The sequence below is a fragment of the Python bivittatus genome, unplaced genomic scaffold, assembly GCF_059951505.1.
Source record: "Python bivittatus isolate LINGU-HERP-01145 unplaced genomic scaffold, Pbiv_v1 ctg000480_np1212, whole genome shotgun sequence".
NCBI lineage: Eukaryota > Metazoa > Chordata > Lepidosauria > Squamata > Pythonidae > Python > Python bivittatus.
Window position 1 is genome coordinate 3107198 of NW_028277075.1, and position 20996 is coordinate 3128193.

Consider the following 20996-nt stretch of genomic DNA (forward strand, 5'->3'; position numbering starts at 1 on the left):
GGACTGTGTACTCGCACAGCCTCTGGAGCAAATCACCTATTTCCTCTATATGTCTGAAAAGAATCAGTATACATAGCTAACCAGAACCGGTTTTAATTGAAGAAGTAGTGAGAACTTACTCGCAATAGATCAAAAAGGAGGAGAAATGTAGGGGTCTCCTTTCTTCTGTTAACCCAGAAGAACCCAGAAGGGCAAGTAATGAGTTACCATAAATTGCTCTTACCAAGGTAGGAGCCCTTTCCATACCTTTAGTGAGAGAAAACCTATGCATCACATAATCCCTGGGATACCCTCCCAGGACCCATAGGACCACAGTCTTAATTCTCCAATTTCAAATCCTGACCTGAAATATTAGTGCATGAGAAAGAGGATTGCTTTTAGCCTCCATGCTGACTTCTGTTCTTAATATAGTCACTCTAAGGTAAGAAACTAAAATTCAAGAGAAAGGTCTGTGGGGAAAAAATGCTGTCTGTCATTTCTCATGAAAACAGAACTTTCAAGAAAAAGGCATTTTCCTTAGACATATGTGAGCTATTCTACATAGCTCAAGACCTATTTTTCAAGGAAAAAAGTCTACCTTTTCAGTAGTAAAAAAAGACAGTAGCTCAACATAAGTAGGACAAAATCCTTGTCTTGGTATTTTAATTAATTAAGGATTAAAGCAAATTTTCTCTTTCCTACAGACAATTTTACAGTAAAAATATGTAAAACCAGTTATTAAATATACAACAGTTGAAAATTACACATTTCAAGTATGTAATCAACTTCATTTTATGAAACAATACATATTCAAAGCCTGGAATATGTGATAAACTTTTACAGCCTCTTGTACCATCAGCAAGCATCCTTCCATCATCACAGTACTATGATGAAAATTGAATGGGGGTCTCTGAATTATTCACTGGAAGACAAATACAGAAAATTAGCAAGGTTTTACTATGTACTAACCTTACATAGGTTTTATACCTAACTGGCTGCACATTTTCATGTTCTTTTAAGAGATGTAATTAGAGAGAGTAAAAGGAATTAGTTACCTAGTTTGAGTTCGAGTCCATTTCAAGGCATGACGTGGTGGTACAGAAACAGCAGGGTGGTAGAATGTGCAGTCGACTCTGGTACACTGTGTGTTAAACCTACAGTGCTAATAAGATAAATGAAAGGCTTTAAAAAGTGCTGGCAAGACTACAGTTTGGCTTCTTTTAATTTATTTAGTGTATGCTTTTTCTTTAAAAATTATGAAATCCCCCAATGGAATCACTCAAGCATAAATTTGAAAAATAAATAAATAACCTGAGCCAGCTGAACCTGAGCTGGAAAATTTCTGTGACTGTGGTTTTTTTAGAGTTAACTTCTAAGCCAGTTAAAAAATGCACATGATACAAACTCCTATTTTTTGTGACACTAATAGTGCATTCAACATGTGCAAGTCATCACTGAAGCTGCAGGAGCTAATATGCATATGGGTACTCTATCCTAGAGTTTAACACAAGATGGTATTACTAGAAGTACCAAAATGCTGAATTTTAAAAATATTATAAATTTTATTGTATGGGGAATGTATTGTCTTAAAGGAAGATGAAAGTTGGAAAATATTTATTTTTTGTTTTTACTGTAAACTGCTGAGTCACTTCCTAGTGAAATGGGTGGTAACCAAATTTTAAATAAATAAACAAACAAGCAAATAAATATCCTGTATAATACAACAGCAGAATACAAAATTAGAGAAGTCTTGCCTAGGGGGTTACAAGCTAACGTAAGTTGCTGTTGCTACGTTTGCCAGTTTTTCTAAACACAGACTACCATTTTGGTTTCCTGGTGCTAATTTCTACTTTACAGGTTCCAGTCTTCATTACCAAAATCCTGCATATCATATTACAATTTGTAAACTCAGATATTAATAAACAAACTAATATTTCATGTGCTCTTCTCTTTCCCATAATTAATACATAACTTTCCTCTCCCCACACATTGTTCTGTCTTATGGATCTCATGTCTTATGTGAAATATTGTCCATTTGTCTTCTGCATGGATCTTTCTTCCCTTCTCAAGTATCATCACCCATTTTTCCTCACCATCCCATCTACTTCTTCCAGATACACACACAGACACACACACACACGTATATAAAGTCAGTACTAAATATACTATTTTATATAAAATGCACTGGGATCAAAATGAAATTTCTAAGAGTAAACAGCACATGCTTAAATTTCAGCCTACTTTTCCAAATTTTCTCTGCAGATAACTCAATCACTTACTTTGGGATGGTAGAAAGGACATTCCATTTTCTTACACGCAGGGAAAAAGCGGCAAAGCTGGCTGGTAGAAGATGCTGGTGGAGCTGGAGCTGAAACTGTTAAACCAATTAATAAAAAAAGAAACAGCTATTCCTAAGTCCAAAGGCTAATCTTTAATTAAAGAATTGCAAGTATTATCATATATATATGTAATTTTAACTGTCGGTTCCTACAATTCCCAGTGTAATAATTATGGGAAATCACACAGCTGAAGGTGATGAATCTGGACCTAGCCACTGGCAGAGTAGGAGGTAACTATGGAATTCAACAGGGACTGCTATGAATTCCAAAATGTAAGAAATACAGATTTCCTGCAAGTTTTAGGAATAAGTCATGAGAAAGAATGGCATGAATAATGCTGTGCCCGAGAGGAGGGGTCATAATGTTCTGTGCATATAGAGTGATTCTTGCTGGGGATTGAAGCTGGCCCTGTCACAGCTGGAGCAAATGAAGAAAGAGGGGTTCTCATTATTCCCTCTCCCCTTCCCTATTATCAGTATTTGACAAGCAAAGCACAGGAACTGGACCTGCATCCTCTACTCCTTTTGGCCACGCTAGATATGACCAGACAGCTCATAACCAACTGGAATTTAGTGGCTGTTCTTAGCCAGCAGTTTTATTTTGACAGTATGACCAGTAGTTATAATGATCTATGAGCCTTTGGATTCAATTGTGCTGTCACTGGCATATCCTAGCAAGCTCAATTTTTTTGAAATATTAAGAAAATCTTACCTTGTTTAGGAGGTGGTAGTGGTGCCCGTCGACTGGCATGAGTATAAGGGCAGTCTGGTTTGGTGCATTTGGCATCATATTTACAATTTGGATGGATGAATAAACACTTGTCAGCAAACTTGCAGCTTGGAAAGACTCTGAAATATAGAGGTAAAACAGTTATTATTCCTGCAGAATGAGCTTGCCAAGATGTACCCTTTCAAAAATGCTTATGTTTACTGACGCAGAATACAATTTTACATAGAGCATGAGAATTGGGTTTTCAGACTCAAGTTATAAAGAAAGCCAAGATCTCAGTGGGGATTTAAAAAAAAACCCTCAAGCTTCAAATATGTTTTATTAAAATTTGGCAGAAGTCCCTAAAACTAAAAAAAAAAAAAAATCAAAGTAACAGGAAACATACCCATGTGTAGAAGCTAAGCCAAAATGTATAGTTTGGTTGTTCTTTGTGTGTGTGTGTGTGGGAAATCTTCAAGTCGCAAATGGACCAAAAAAACCAAAAAGGCCCAAAGGGTTCCCAAGGATTTTGAATTTAAGTACCCAATTATATCACAAGGATCTTTACCAATGTGCAATTGTGCAATGTGCAAAAAACAAAAAAAAAGAAAAAAGAAAAAAGAAAAAATAATTTTCACATTTCTGGCCAATGAATCTGATTTCCCAGATTAAGAAATGGGAGGCGGGCAACCTATCACTACTCCGACAAATTTATTTATTTTATTTTATTTATTAAACTTGTCCCCACCCATCTCCCCCCAATGGGGGACTCTGGGTGGCTTACAACGTATTAAAACAATAAATAAATATACAGTTAAAATTTATAAGAGGACACATTTACAAAGAATAAAAGGAAAAGGAAAAATCCAGGAGGCCGATGGAAGCAACACCAGGCCTCTAGGGGGTTAGCCAACCCCATATCTGATGACCTCCCTCCTCATCCCAGGCCAGATGGCAGAGCCAGGTCTTCAAGTGAAATGAAGACAAATGAAACAAGACTGGGGACAATGAACAATAGTGTCAATGTAAGAGTGGTGAAAAAGGGGCTGCAGTACCTTTCGGACTAGCAGAAACTAATATTCAGCTCTTCCCTAGAACTGGGTTGATAGGGAAAAAAAACAATATAACAGCATTAACTGCATTTCCTTTCTGTCTTTCTAACACAGAAGTGGAGAAGACTTGATTGATCACTGATTATTCAGATTATTTAAAGATAAGTGCTTTAATAGAATAAATACCTCTGTCTGAACTCCTATCCTTTACCCAAATCAAAATCATGCCTAAAGACACGTAACTATCTTTGCACACACACACCCTATCATCTTGCTGCCCCCTCTTCTTCTCTCTGATAATTCTTCGTTGAAAGTTAGAGCGTAAGCTCTTGGGGCAAGGTCTTTCCTTTTTTTCTTATGTTAGCATTAAGCTCCATAAAGTGTGGCAGTTATTGTTACATCCAGAATTCCATCAAGTGGGTTTGCCAGATGGCCAATAGCAATTACATATCTACAACCACTCAACCTTGATTGCCAAAGTAATGCTCATTTCTCACCCATCTGAACTCTTCCCACAATGCAGGGGAGTCAGAGGTGAGAAGTCGTCATCTCTCCTTTTAAATTTCAAGAACCTGGTACAGCTCTGGGCTCCTTTCCACAACGATCCATTACATATGAGGAATAAGAGCTATAGAATAAAATAACCAAACAAATCACCAGAATATGCAAAATTTGGCTAACATAAATAGGTCAACATCCATCTTTTCTTGGGAAAGAATTTAACACTCTAGATTCAGCATTTCCACTCTTGTCTTGGTCTTGCCTATGCTATAGTTGTTCTGGTGATGTAATACTCCAGGGCACTAGGACAGTGCAAATCCCCCTTTTTTGTGAGTATGTTTTCCCAAAGGTCCTCATGCAGCAAGCACAGCAGTGACTATCCATTGATTCAAATCAAGTTCTTTATGCCTAATATTAAGAAATATTCAGTAATACCTTGATAACACTTTGGAAGCTATGTACAGGTAGTGACCAGCTATCCTCCAATCCCTGTTTATCATTTTAGCTACTGGCTGCAGCCACAACCATATTCCATGGCAAGGAAATTCAATTTCAGCACAAACATCTTCTCCTCATCAGTGCTGGTGGTGTGGCAAACTTCTTTTGCACTAATTTGTGTGCCTGAAAGCTAGGGAGTCAAGTTAGGTTAGGCTCCCCTAACCTAACTTGTTCAGTGCCACTTACTTGCATGGCAGTGTGGGATGATGGAAGGCACATTCATCTCCATTTTTGCAGGCAGGCCAGTATTTGCAGCGCTCAGGAACTTTCTCCACCTTGTGTAAGATGCCTATTTCTTCCATCTCTACTGTGGAGAAAAGCCAACGAAGCAATGTTAAACATCTGGATTGTTCAAGAGTTTTGACCAAAACAATGATTCAAATAGCCTGAAACCATACAGAATTTACAATGAGATTCAGAAAAGTGGAAATATATAGGCGGCTACTAAAATTTCCCTTTTTTTCTCTCAATCATTTCTCCCAACAATCGCTTCGTCCACACATACACAAACTTTAAAAAGGGAATGTTTAACTCCTTCAGTGTTTTGTTTCTCTTGTCTCTTAAAGCCCTCTCACTCACCAGCAATCACACCAACACTGGTAATCACAAAACCAACACATCCAAAAGAGGGCCAGGCTCCACATTCATAAATTTTCAAACACACTCACTTTCACTGAATCTGTGGAGGCACGAGAGATCCATCAAATGCCCTTGCATTCCAGACACCCTGGTCATTGACCACTGGTCTTGCAGGAAGCTGGGTGTGGCTGCAATTGATTTCTTGCTCAGCCCTGGTCCACAGAGGGGATATATAAGGGAACTAACACACACACACCTTTCTTTTTTCTCCTTGTTGTTGCGCAACCCCGGGTTTAGTGGAAACCAGCCCTTGTCAACAAGACAATCCTTATCTACGGAAAAGAGCTGGTCCACTTGTGCAAGGGAAACCACACCTCGGCAAAGTAGCTGACCCTTATCTACGAGAAAGGTGGGGGAATCCTTAAAGGGCAAAATATAAACTGAAAGCTGTAAGGCTATGCCCCAATGTGAGATACAAAAGAGCAGCAAGACAAACAGCATAACAGACAAGCATAAAACAGCAACAACTTTGAATACCCACAACAAAGACAAAACAAACAACATGGACAAAATAAATGAGCAACCCAACGATGAGAAATCTCATAACAAAACCCAAACCACCCCATCAAGTAGAAAACAGAAACCAAAGTAATGAAAAAATAGTCGTCAAAGTAAAGTTATAAATCACTGAAATGAAAGGATAGGTAAAGAAATCACAGGGAGCGACCCTGACCACAACTCAACTTCAAAGCTGACTCGACAAGTTCCCAGCCACAGAAATACCTGGACTGTTTCGCTCTTGAGCACAGCAATTCCATAGCTGGAATACTTCAAGTCCATAGCCGGACTACTCATTACATAGCAGAAATTCCGGGAAAACCAAAAAATCCCCAGTGGGACTTCCCAGAAAAAGAGTACCTTCTTATCTTAGAACTTTGAAGCAACGGTGTGGGTAATACCTGGAAGGAACAGCTGAGAGCAAATGTTCAGCTTGTCCCTTCCCGGCCAATGCACCAAAACTGTCAGGGAAAAAACCACGTTAAACACGGGAGGCAGACACACCATAAAACAAGTTACTTCAAAGTTCTAAAAGTTTTATTAAATGTTAGTTCAATAAGCAAGTAAAATTCAACCAATAGCATACATTGTACTCACTTAGATCCACACCTCAGTGTGGACCACCCACTTAGATTCACATTGCAATGCCGACCATCACGAGCAAGTGGTCAGGTAAGACAGCTTAGCCGTGTGGCCCCGACCCCCTCAGATGCAATCCCTTTTATCCTCAAAAACCACAAACCACAGACATGACTCCTAGGTTTAGCAACTGATTCGTAACGTCCTTGGTGCTAATTTTACCATACCTTCCTGTTCTATTCATCCCTGTCACGTCTCTTCCCATCAGCAAGTTGCTTAGTCTTGCATTTGACATTTCCTGTCATTGCCCTACAGGTCACAAGAAGCTAACTTGGCTTTATTAAATGCAATCAAAACTAACATTAAAACATACAGAAGGCTACTAAAATTTTCCTCTCACACCACAAATACAGAATAGGTTTGCCCCAAAGTTATTGGTATAATTCTAGGGTCACCCAGGCTTTAGGCATATTTTCAGCACAAATGCTTACTTCACTGCCTAACAGCAATCAAATTTTAATCCAGAGCTGGCTGAAAGATATTTCAACAACTAAAGCAGAAATTCCAAATGAAGTCTATATCACATTTAACAATTAACTGGTCCTTCCCATTCTTTTTACAGAATTTACAGAACTGACTAAGAAAATGCGTTTTATGTGCAGGGCCAATATAGTAATTCAAATTCACGTCATCCAATTTTCTTTCCTGTAGATTCTTTTATATTCAGGGTATGATAAATACTACTTTATCAAAATGGCCAATTACATGCTAGTCTGTTTTTCAGAAGCTCATGAATGAAGGTGTAAATATCAAAATACAATAGAATGTTTCTTTATCGCCTGCAGTTCCTGATAGCACTGGTGGTAGAAACAGTAGGATGGAGGATAAAGAATGTCAGCAATTGCTTAAACCTTCATTATTACTGTTACTACTCAAATCTCTCATAAACTTCATTCTCTAGAATTGCCTGAAAGCCACTGATCGAATGGAACAGAATCTTTATTTTATACTTTCACTTCCAAAGACTTTAAGCAGTTTAGAAGTAGCAATATAACATTAAAGCCTTAAAAGTAGTCCTCGTTAAACAGCCATTCATTCAGCAACTGTTCAAAATTACAATAGCACTGAACAAATGGTACTATACCTGGTCCTCAAAGCTGTGGCTATTGCAACGCCCCTGCAGTCACATGATAAAAATGTGGGGGGTTGGCAGCCAGCTTGTATTTACGACCGCAGGGTGGGCTTCAACTTCCCCCCACCGCCTATCTCCCCCCCATCTCTGCCCTTTTGGCAACCCTGCACTCCTCTGCTCCTGCCGCCCTGCACTCCACTGCCCCTGTAGCCCCTGTTGCCCAGTGCTCTGCTGCCCCTGCCACCCCCTGCCACCCCCAGCTGACCTTCTCCATCTTCTTCCTACCGCTGCTGATGAGACGCGCCTGGACTGGCCCTTTGTGAGACAGCTGCTGGCCATATCAGGCCTTCTTCCCTGATGCCTAGGAGGAAGGCCTCACACAGCCAGCAGCTGCCTCACAAAGGGTCAGGCTGGACATGCCTTGTCAGCAGTGGGAGGAAGGAGATGGAGAAGGTCAACTGGGGTTTGTGGAGTGCAGGGAGGCAGAGCAGCAGGGGTGGTGGGGCATACAGCGGCCCAAAGGGCAGAGATGCGGGGGGGGGGGGTGAAGCAAAGTCAAGCATGGCAGGGCAGGAGTAGCGTGAGGTCCTGGCCTAACAACTGCAACCGGGACAACAGAAACTGCCATCATTAAGCAGTGCTGTCATGTGATATTTTGCCTAACGACCGCATTGCTTAGCAATGGAAATTCTGATCCCAGTTAAGGTCGTTAAGCAAGGACTACCTGTAACAAACAAAAATAAATAACATGGCCCTGATGTGTCACCATTTGGGCAGGCTCCCTGTAATGGTATGTGGGAAAGACCTTGGGAGACTGAGCAAAGAGATGCTGCCAAGGGAACAATCAGATAAGAGACAGCATAGCCCACAGCTGGATAGATAGTGGGCCTGGCAAGAGGCTAAGAAGAGACCCTCCCTAGTTTCTCGGGCTTTAAAGGAGATGGGGGGAGAAATGTACTTTCAGACTTGCAAGATACTGTCAATGTAGCTTTACAATAAAGTACTAGCTCACATGGTCATGATTCCTATCTGGTTTGCCCCACGAGGCCGATAGTCCCCAAATGACTCTCCAAGCAACTATGTTTTCAGAGGTCTTCAAAAATATAATAGGAAGAGGGTGATCTGAATATCTGTGGGCTCCAGAGACCAGGAGCCAACCTTGAGAAGGCTCAAACACAGGGTCCCTGTAGTTGGTATTCCCTCAAGTTTAGGACCCCTCTGAAAGTCTTATCTAGATCTTACTAGATGGAATTCAATTCAGAGAAGGGTGTCTTGGAGATATCCAGGCTCTGAGCTACATAGGGCTTTAAAGGTGATAACCAGTACCTTGAATTACATGCAGATGCTGACTGGCCAACGTAGCTCTGTAGTATGAATGTTACATAGAGGTACATATGTACGGAACCAGCTGAAGCTTCTGAATGGTTAAGGGTAGCCCCATGTACAGTGAATTACAATAGTCCAGCCATGAGGTGACAAGAAATGGCTGCTACTAGCTTGGACTGGGGGAGTACAATTCTATCAAGAGGCAATAAAAAAAAAAGCTGGCTTAAAAATCCACAGACTCTGCATCTTGCTGGGATTCCTTTTGTCCAGCTCCTTACAGCCTCCAGGTCTTCTGGCACAATTCCTGCTCAATCAGGGGTAGAGATATACGACTGGGTACCATCTGCACACTGATAATATTTCACCTCATGCTGATGGTATAACCTACTCCAGCAGGCTTGACTTCTCCCTGCCTATAACCACTGGTTGACTGAAACTGACTGCTCAGGAAAAAAGAGAACCACTGCAAAGCAGTGCCTCTCATTCACAACCTCTTGAAACTGGTCCAGGATACCCTAACCAATTACATGAAAAGCTGCTGAGAGATAAAGCAGGACCAGGAGAGTCACATTCCCCCACCACGCCCCACCATCAACCAGAACAACCAATAAGGTTTCAGCCCCACACCCAGGCCTCAATCCTGACTGGAAATGATCTAGGCAATCCTTCATCCAGGATTCCCTGTAGCTGCAGTCCAACCATTTTCTCAACCACCTTCCCTAAAAAAGGAATGTTGGAGATTGACTCAAAGGCACACATACACAATGACAGCTCTTGGCAACTGCCTGGACAAAACTCCCTACAGTTTTCTTGGCAAATTTCAGAAGTGGTTTGCCATTGCCTCCTTCCTAGGGCTGAGAGAGAATGACTGGCTCAAGGTCACCCAGTTGGCTTTGTATCTAAGGCAGGACTAGAACTCACAGTCTCCCGGTTTCTAGCCTGGTGCCTTAACCACTACACCAAGCTGGCTCTCTAATGTTGCAAACTGGTTGATAGTTATCTAGAACAGCTGAACCAAAAAAAGGCTTTTTGAAGAGAGGGCATATCACTGTCTCTTTCAAGGCAGGAGGCAACACCCCTCACTCAAGAACGTATTTTCTGCAATCTGCACCAAGCCTCCCATTACCTTCTTGGTAGCTTTCATTAACTAGGTAGTACAGGGTCCAATGCAAAGTTAGCAACACAGAGAATCCTATCAACTACCTCAGGATCCACAGGTCCAAACCTGTCCCAGATCAACTCCCAAGATAAGGTCTCTATCATCTCAGCTGGATCTGCCCAGCTGGCATCTACCTATGAAAGGATGTAAGTGATTTATTGCAAAGGCTCAGCAGTTGATCTTCCAGCTCAGTTTTTCTAACAGGGACAAGTCACTTTAAATGATGCTACTAGGCAGCTATGTGTGGATGTAATAAAAGCAGAAGAATAAGCATGTTTTGCTGTTCCTACTGCCATGCCATAAGCTCAAACTTGAGCTCTTACTTGTGTTTGGTCACATTCACTTTTCATTTTATACCAGTGTTCTTCTAAGAACACTTCTTAAGCTGTTTCATATCCTTGGAGCTCCTTGGTAAACCAAGGAAATCCCTTGGATCAATGGTCAAAGAAAGCCACTTGGCAAGAATCCTGACAGGTGCCACAATTAACCCTTTATTCCAGAGGCCAGCAAGTGCCCTTTGGAAACCAATAGGGACCATCAGGCATCTGAGATGACCCAATCAAAGATATCCCTCTTCCCTGCACAGATCCATGGCACCAACGAATTCCATTGTACCGCCAAGTGAGCTGACGAAAGGGGTTGATGGAGTTGTCCCCCAACATCAGATCAAGTCTCAGTTGCTCTGAGACAAAAAACAATGCATGTTGGGCCCATGAGTTCCAGGAACAAGCCCATGATTGTCATGGTGGCCATGAACTCATGAGCTGCATCTCTGCATCCCAGTGAAGTAAACTTGAAATCCCCCAAGGCCAGAGGTCTAGGCGGTTCCAGTATCAACCTGATGATGAGGTTAAGCAGCTTGGGTAGGATAGAAGGTGCACATCAGGGAGCGTAAGCAGCAACAATCCTTGCTTGTCTCTAAGGCCCAACCTCACTAATAGCATCTCACATCCAGTTATCTGCAGGACAATGTATCTGTCATCTGCAGAGTAATCCTGATGACAATCCATTCCTCCTCCACTACCATGGATTTGTGGCTGATGCAACCCCTGAAACCTGGTCAAATCTCTGAGATGAGAATACCAGCCTCTTGACAGGTTTGCTCTCATCCACAATAAGGTTGAGGATGAGGAGAGATTTATTACAAGCAGATGTGGCATTCAAAAACAGCCAGAGCTCAGGCAGTAACAAGGCTCTGCTACTTAATTCCTAAGATGAGAATAGGAGTACAGAAGCAGGGACTTGCCTTAGGTTTTCAATCCCCTTCCCCAAGGGCAGGTCATCCCCCCTCCTGCCATAACTCCTTCTGAATACTATATATATTAATAAAATCTCCCCTTAAAGCTAGATATGCTGTTTCCATGTGCCACAGTGCTGTTTCTTAACTACATCCAGGCAGGATAGATGTGTCAAATCTATGCTCTTCTCAACTCAGAAAGTTTTTTAAAAAAATAATATATCCTAGGAAATTCGGCTTACAGGTTAGTCTTTGCATTCCTGCTTCTAGTTTAGTTTTCAATTGCCAAAGATATTTTGCAATCAAGTTAACATAAAGACCTTATCAATGAGGATGAGAGTGTTACCATCTGTGCTGTCCAGTTGTCTGGATATAATGTGCATCTGTTGTGTGCGAAGGCTTCTTAATCCCTTGCTGGCTGTTGGTTTGGATGGAATAGGCCTAACTCCCTCCATAAGACTCAATTCCTCCTCCTCTTGATCAGATAAGTACCCTGGAGGGCTGGGGACTCCATCCAAAGTGACTATGAACTTGGGACTAGCAGGCTTCTCTGACAGCATAAGCTGCTCTCTATAACAAAAGGATAAACCAAGAATTATTTAAGCTACTAAAACAAGAAGAAGAAAGGAATGGTAACTGATACCAACAATTCAAGTTGAAAACAACTTGATGGCATATAATCAATCAATCAATCAATCAATCAATCAAACATAATTCATGACAATCAACACAGCATAGTTATTTATAAAATACTTTTTTAAGACCTAAAAGACTTCAGAGGCCAAACCACTTTCCCTGAAAATATACAACAGCTGTCACACTCTTACAGTGGAAATGACATTTGAGTCTCACACCCTTAGTTTATGTAAAGAAGGAAGCCTATCCACTCCTCATAATTCTCTGTTCTGGGCATGCTTCTGGACTGGAAAAGTTATGACTAGTAGAAATATTTGGCTAGCCATCCATCCGACCACCTATCTCTGAGGGCAGAAAATCCTTTTGACCTTCAGCGTTAGGAACGACTGAAAATATCTGATTGCATCCACAGCACACGGCACAACCACCAGTCCTTAGTACTTCTGTAGATGGATCCTGGGGAGTCAAAAGAGTCTAATGTTCACTCAATTCATTTTGTGTAACACACTATAGTTTTGGAATTACTGGGATAAACTAATCTGGGGCTTAAGAAAATATCTGAAACAAGTCTACCACAAGTTGCCTTGTCTCTATATAAAGTGTATTACCTTTACAGCTAAGACACCCAATTTGCACTCCTTTGCTCAGCAAAAAAATAGTTCACTATTTAGACATACTGCATGAACATGGTCAATTTCCAAGTTTAACTGTTTACTGAACTGAAAGGAGTGATTTTTTACCGTGTTTGAATGAGCCGTCCTGAAAGTGCCTGCAAGGCATCCGTAGCATTGTTCCCCACATCCAAGTTTCTGGGTGTGGTGACCTCCTCAGATAGCTTGGGCTTCTTCAAGATAAATGATCTTGTATCTGTGTGGACCACTGATTCTAAGTCATAATAATCTAAACCAGAGAAAATGGCAGATGTATTATAGACCCTTTAAATCAACAACATACTGTAAATGGAGATTAAGCATGAAGCTACTCAATTAAAATAAGTCATAACTACTGATCATCAAAAAAGTGACAAACTTCTCTCTGCTGAACAGACAAAGCTATATAAACAATGATTCTGAGGTGACACTGCATTTGAACATGCATGGATTTGAACCAGCAAAATTTTAAAGACTAGAGGAACAGCCATGGTTTACAGTTTAATTGGCAGCTTCTTAGCACAGGAGCCCTAAAGAAATAATAAGCATACAAGTGCTACAACACAACAAAGCCCAGTAATAACAATACACTAGATATAAGATAATATATATAAGATAATGCTTAAAAAAAAACAGCCACAATTAACCTTGAGTTTTTTGTAACATCTCCTCAATGCCTGGCTCAATCTGGAGACGGGAAAAGAGTTGCCTCTGTTGGGTTCCTAAAATAAATTAAGAATGAAAATGATGTTTCCTTTGTCTTCAAATTAGGGAACCACTTTGTAGTAACTTTCCTCATTTTTTGCAAGTGCTTGTTTCTGTAAGGTATGGCATTCTACTGCAATCAGTGTTAACTTATTCTTACCATTAACTCAACATTTTCTGCATCTATTTGGATGCAAAGCTCTCCCAGATTCTATTTAGTAGGAAGCTGAATATAGCCACTGGGTTTGCACCTTACCTCTTTCTCTCCTCTTACTCTTTATTCTCCTAACTGCATCTCATAAAATTGAGGAGCTTAGACTGAATTTTTAAGTTTTAAAAAGGGATTAGACAAATTCAGGAAGGAGGCTAATCATTCAAATTCAGAGTTTTTCTGAAGTTCAAATACATATTTCTGGACCACATTAGTTTTACATAGTTCTATCCACCTTATGTATTAAGCTGTAATTTTAAATAAATCTGGTAAAAAAATCATTTATTTTCACATGCATCATTCCCTAATATACATATTTCGTATTCATTTTTCAAAACAAGAATTGTATCTCAGAAACTGGAGAAATAAAAAAATGGATAATTGTGTCCCAATTCCTATGAATCAGGTTGGTTTCCTTCAAAATATGGTACAAACTAAATTCCTCCCCATCCCAATTCCATGCTCAGAAATTTTATCAGGAGAAGGGGAAGGCATTGTCTTAAAACCACGTTGATGAACTTTCTCAGAACAGTGATGCCCTACAATGAGAAGCAACATGCTAGATCACATGTATTTTTGAGACCCAAAGAAGCTTCTCTAAATATATAATCTATATAAAATCCGCCTGGCACCACCTCTGTGTTTCTGTGCTTATCTGAGTATGCATGAACTATTCTGGGTGCGAGAGAAAGGCTGAAAAGTCTTCCTTCAAAGATTACATCAGAAAAGGCTTCACTACAATATCTCACTAAATTAATCAGGTATAATTGAGCTTTCAGGAATTACTTGAGAATATGGCAGCATATTCAACACTACCTGGAACTCTCCCTAATGTCTGTTCTCTTGGTTCTTCTTCCTGTATCTGAGAGTTTACTCTGGTCGGCTGATTCTGGCCATGAATCACTTCAAGGAGGGCTTCTTCATGGGAGGTCCGAGTTCTGGGAGCCACAGGAACTGTCTGCTTTGGTGGGACTTTCCATAAACCAAAACAAAGCATCCAGTGTGTTATATAAAGAGCAAACAATGACAGATTTTTTATCCCAAAATTGTGGTCTCTTAAAAACTCTGCTAAATTTAACCCAAACAATACAGGTTCCTAACTAGGAAAGCTTTATTTTCAATGTGTTTTAGATTTTCACTAAAAAAGATTGGTGGAACAATAGCTTATTGAGCAATCCAATGTTCATATATAATAGGGAGGGCTGTGGAATCATTCAGATATTTCTCAGTTCCAACTCCTGGCATCCCTCATTATTGGCCAAGCAGGCAGGGATTACTAGGAGATGGCCCTGCTCACACAGCATGCTTACTAGTTCACAGTTAGAGGGGATAACCCATACAAGTTATACAAACTCCTTTACTAACCTAGAGAAGTTAGATTAGTTCCAAACAGACATAGTCTGCTTTTGTGAACTTCTTACCAAGGGTCAGTTAAATCTCTTCACTTCCAAGACTGAGAGAGGCCCCTTACTGACTCCTCAGTATTCACTCCCACCCCACCCCGGCAGGCACACAGGTGGCGAAAAAAGGTAGAAAGGAGGTGGGCAAGAAAAGAAATAAAAAATACAGGAAGTGGAAAGAAGGAAAAACCTCCCAGCCTGTCTGCAGAACTAAAAACATGGCCACTGCATGGGAAACTCAGTCATCCTTGTCATAAGCTGCCAGCAGACAGTAGTGAACCTGTTGCCTGGAGAAAGATATAGCTGTGTTGTTCACAATGGGCAATTACAACTATGACTTCTTTAAGCTCCATTCTTTCCAAACCAAGGATGAACCACTTATATCCCTCAGAGGCCTTTCCTCTGGACAGCCTTAATTATCTTTACTACCGCAATGTAGTTCTTTAAACTGCAAGTAACTTTTAAGAATCTTTAGCCAAAAGAGGAAGGATATACATCCAATATATAAATTATATCATATTTTGAAGATTTGAGAATACATCAGCACTAGGAACTTAAATCAAATTTATAATGATTTAATTTTTATGACCAAAGAATTTGGGAAATGTAGTTATAAGCAATATATGTTTCATAAGCTTTAGCTTAATTACATTTCTGAATTTTTTATGTTCTATTAACCTATTTTAAAAGCAAACCAGAACCATTGTTTCCATGTAACAAGCAGGGCTTTGCTCCCATTTGTTTTGTGCCAAGTTATTGGCAAATTTTTGCTTGTAAATGGGCTATTACAGCTCTGGGCTAAAAAGAATTCAAAAGGGATGGGCATGTTAACATGTTGCAGCAAAAAGCATGGGGCACTCTAAACCTAAACCAACTCATTATGCCCTAAGTTATCCTTTCATGAAATGTGCAAAGTGTCATTCTACATTCACACTTGAATGCGCACAGAGATAATTCACAACAGCAGTAACTGATACTGTAACAGTTCAGGTACCCAAATACTAGTAAATGAATAATACCTGTGCTGGATAGAAAACTATCATGATGGTTCACACCAGAAGGGAATAGCATTGAATTCTATGATAAATTCTTAAGTTATGCTTTGCTTCCCACACCACCAACAAAAATTAACTTGAGATATGAATGGGGCTCAAAGATCATGTATCTATGCCAAATTAATCTACCTGTAGCATAATTAGTTGTCTTTGTAACCGATTCCTGAGCTTCAGATATAGCTTTCAATATTAAATTCTTATTAGCTTGTTTGGAAGGTGGCAGTGAAGGCCTAGAGGATTGAAATAAAACAGATAAAAGGATGTTAAATGAATACTTCCATTTGTATTACATATTCAAATATTCCCATATTTTATTGTCAAAAATGGATCGAAATCCACGGAGATACATTAGTGGTCACCCAACAATAAGCCAAATGGTGGCCCTTTTTTCTTCTCCTCATGGATATACTTCTATTCATCTGTGCATATCTCACGGCCTTGCAAAGTATGCTGCATTTCGCATCAACTTTATAAGCTAGGCCTCAAAACCGTTATCAGCAAAACCCAGTGCGGACAGACACTTGCTTTCTGCTGAAGCACCAGAACATATGAATCTAAATGTACCCTTCTGGATCATACCAGAGGCCTACCCAGACAAGAATTCTGTCTAACGAAAAGCACGAACAGAAGGGGAACAGAACACCGCCACTCATTTCTCAGCAAATGGTTTTCAGAGACATGTTAAACTTTAGCACAGAACTACCCGTTTATATCCACTGACAGCCTTATCCTCCACTTATTTCTTTAATCCTGTTTTAAAATACTCCATGCTGACAGCTACAGTTTCATCTTCCAATAGTAGATTTAGCTTTGTGATATGTGAAAAATTAGTTCTTTTGTTTATCCTGACTATCAGCTTTATTTATCTATCCCAGGTTTAATGAGAGACAGAAAACATCTTTCCTATTCACTTTTTCTGCATTATGAACAATTTAACCTATTTTAGTCTTATTCCCCATTGTTTGATTTTTGTTCCTAATTTATCTTCAAACTATCGTTTTAGTTACAGTTCAATTCCAGGAACTTTCTTTGGCCTTTTATAAACAGTAGCATAATTAGAAAACAGGTTTGATTTTCTTTTTTTTTTTTAAAGATTACTACCTTCTTTCAGGTTTTGCAGGCACAGAGACACTGCTGGAGATGCCTCCCAGTCGCAGACCATAGTCATCTTCCTCCTCCTCCTCCTCTCCATCATTACTGAACCGTTTCACTTTGACTACTGAGCTTACAACTGGGAGTTTTCTCTTCCTCAAAGTTTCTTCCTGCAGGTAATAGGATAATATTTTATTTGATAAATCTGATCCGCCTTTCAGTCAAAGTATTTCCAGGCCAGGGTAACTCCTACGTCTATTTTAATTTGAAGATTTATGTAAAAGAACTCCTGCTGATTTTCAAGAGCCAAACATTTTTTCTTTGTTTTTGTACCTCCTTTCTGCAAACTACTAAGGGATCATACAGCAAGACAAAATAAAACAACACCATACAATTATGTATACTGAGAGTGACCTTATGCACCATTGAAAATAAGAAGTCTAAACTCACCTCTTGAATACTTTGTTAAAACTACATGATGCTATATATGAATTGACTTTAAAAAGTACACACACACACACACACACACACACACACACACAGAGTGTATGTATGTATGTATGTATGTATGTATGTATGTATGTATAAAGCAATTTAGAAGGCCAGATAAAAAGTTAGCCTAGCTTAAATAGATGTAACTCAGCTAATCAAATACTTTGCCATTTGCTCCAGACACCCTATTTTCCTAGATCAGGTTTCAGGGAAGATACAAAGTAGAGAACATTGTCTATTTAAGTATGTTTTTGTGTGTGTGTGTGTTTACTATAAATACACACAGCACAAAATGGCTAAAAACCATAAAAAATGCAATAAAACCAACTAATATATTTAAGCAACCATTCCAAGATGCCAATGTTGTAAAATGAAGAAAAATTCAAAAATTCAATCCATTTTTTTTTTAAAAAAATGATGGTATAAGCAATAGAAGCTTTACATTCACACTGTTAAAGCTTTTTGGAGACTTTTTAAAGCAGCAACATTTTCTCCCTCGTTGGGGGAGATGGGCGCCATACACATTTAATAAATAAAATAAAAAATAAATATCTCAAAGTTAAAAATGAGATAGCATTGAAGTTTGTCAAATCGCAGTACAGGGGATGTGTAATTTTTGTTGGCTCCCTCACAAGGCTGTGTTCAGCATGTTGGGAGCTGCTCTCCATAAGTTGGTGGAGCCATGGCTAACTTTGGGAGAGGATTTCAGAAATTTTAAGGAATGAAATGGGTGCCTTAAACATCTGCAAGCCTGAAGATATTTTTTGCCCCTTGGGAACTCCATAATGCAAAAAAGGGCCCAATTTTTCACCCCACCCACTTCATTGTGGGCATTTTCTGGGGCTAAGGACAGGGATACTAATGAGCTATATGTGGCCCTAGCTTACTTTTTGCACTCTTGAAAGAAACAGTGGTAATCATCATCAAGAAGACTGTTGTTGGCCCTGATCAAACCACAAAATTCAGGACAGGACTTTAAATTATGAACATGTGGAGAAGGAGGAGCAGGCAGACGTCAAGGAACCAAGTTCCCTAATCATATTATAAAATAACAATATAATCAAATCTGGACCGAGTAAAGCTGTGACCAAACCTACATTTAATTTTTGAAGGGAAAAAAAGTTAGTTTTCTAGCTTTGTTTTGCATTATAAACAATAGAGTAACAGTAGAGTGAAAATAATGATAAATTAATTACACTTGGGGGGAGATGAAATCTGTTTATTGATTTTGTTTATATAATTAAATATTTCTACCCCACCTGTCATGCATTCCATCCCCAGGCAGCATATAAAATGTAAACTTCTTGTTCAGGAGAATATCAAAGCTCACATTTAGAATACAGACAGTATTTTTTTCTGTATATTCTGTATATTTATTTTATACCCCCATGCCCTCCAAATGTTGTTTCCATACAAAATGTCACAATCAAGAAACAGTACAGAGATTTACGGAAACACTGCTCAATATTCTAGTACTATTTTTCCATAAAATATTTTTGATTTAAAGCCAACTTTATTATAATGTAGCCTTCTCCAACTATATACTGGGCACATGATCAGCAATTACGGATATTTTAGTCTGATGCACCTGGAGGGCAACAATTTTGTTTCAAAGGGTTAGAATCACAGAGCTGGATGATTCCCAGTAGATCAATTAGTTCAATTCTCTACCCTATACTTTTATTTAACAGAGCTTATATTTAAAGCAGTGCCAAATGCTTGGCAAGAAGACAGATTCTCATCTTCCATTACTTTCATTTCTGCTGTTTTATCTTTCCAGATTTTAAGGTAATAACTACATTTCACTGTAATAAGACATTTCTAACATACAACATTATATTGCTGGACTTTCAAAATTCAACACATTTATATCTCCTCTTTCCTTTAAGGAATCAATATAAGCATATTTCTCCATTTGATCTCCATGGTAGGGTAGTGCAGTATGCTGGGGAGAGAGGTAATGACCAAAGTTGCTCACTATATTTTGTAGAACAGGATTTGAACCCGCCTTCCTCATTCAAACTAATCATGCTCAGTATCCCTTAAAATCAAGAACTGTATACATATACTCAGTGCTGGGGAGGATGCAACATATGTACGTGCAGATAGAGACACAAATCACAAGTTTTTTTTTAAAAAAAGAATAAATTCCATTATCAAAATAATTCACATCAAATCTTAAAAAATGCAGAGACTCAAAATAGCTGCAATGGCAAGAAGGTAATATTGACTAGATTTGAGTTTTATCTAGGGTTCCAAGATTCCCAGAAATATTTGTGAATGATTGTTTATCTGTCTGTACAAGTTACCGTGGGGGAAGAAAAGATAAAGATTAGGAAAGGCAACAGCTAGCAAAAGATCATATGTGTGCTTTTGTGAATGAATTACAAAATGCAGCCTACCTAACAAGCTTTTAGGCCAGAATCCCACATGGTATACCGAAAGTCTTCCCTCCAGCATATTTCAAATATTTACGTCTATATATTAACAAACCAAAAGGCTAGAAGTGTTCTTTTCTAAAGAAAGATAAATCGTAGAATCCTCAAATTCAGAATCAGCCTCTCTATTCAGTGTGAAATATGTTATGTTCAGTTATCTTAAAAAGCTCTACTGATGTCCCAAATAATTATTTGTCCATTGTCAATGCCTCCTGAAAAACTTGAGAACATGATGACATATAGTCATACATCAGGCAGGTACAGAAGTCATTAGTAACAGTATATACTTAATGGAGGAAAGGCAGCAATAATTATCATCCTGACAGACCAAAAGAACATGAGGTTAACTTGCTCTGGTAAATAGCTGTTAAGGGAATTTGTTTTGAAAAATACAGGAACCATATCTTAAATGAACAAAGTGCTGCTCTTTGAATTTTGTGCTAGAATTCCATTCCTACAACAATAAAATTTGATTCTTAAAAAACATATTACCCCATCTATAACAAGGGAAACTGACAACAATCTGGCAGATCACATAGTAAACTCACAAGCAGTTCTGTCCAGAATAAATCAGCAGTTCCCAACTTCCTTTCCTTTATGTGGAGACTACATTGGCATCAAACTTTTTGACGATCTCCACATAAGACAGGTGTTACCAATGCAGTGTTTG

At 39.2% G+C, this 20996-nt stretch overlaps 1 protein-coding gene across 3 annotated transcripts in view; it reads right to left on the reverse strand.

Moving 5' to 3' along the window:
• Positions 1–611: 611 nt before the first annotated feature.
• Positions 612–20996, reverse strand: part of ZC3H14 (zinc finger CCCH-type containing 14) — a 35604-nt gene continuing 15219 nt past the window's right edge. The window contains exons 7-17 of one of the 3 annotated variants that reach the window (XM_007431586.4): positions 17406–17566; positions 16434–16534; positions 14666–14821; positions 13581–13655; positions 13024–13183; positions 11994–12217; positions 5264–5381; positions 3030–3166; positions 2259–2353; positions 1035–1141; positions 612–901 (exon numbers count right to left, since the gene is read on the reverse strand). In XM_007431586.4, coding sequence (XP_007431648.1) covers positions 895–901; positions 1035–1141; positions 2259–2353; positions 3030–3166; positions 5264–5381; positions 11994–12217; positions 13024–13183; positions 13581–13655; positions 14666–14821; positions 16434–16534; positions 17406–17566 — 1341 coding nt within the window. In that variant the 3' untranslated portion in view covers positions 612–894. Of the gene's footprint in view, positions 902–1034; positions 1142–2258; positions 2354–3029; positions 3167–5263; positions 5385–11967; positions 12218–13023; positions 13184–13580; positions 13656–14665; positions 14822–16433; positions 16535–17405; positions 17567–20996 lie in introns of those variants that run through there. The other 2 variants (XM_007431585.4, XR_015796941.1) reach the window with 2 other exon arrangements.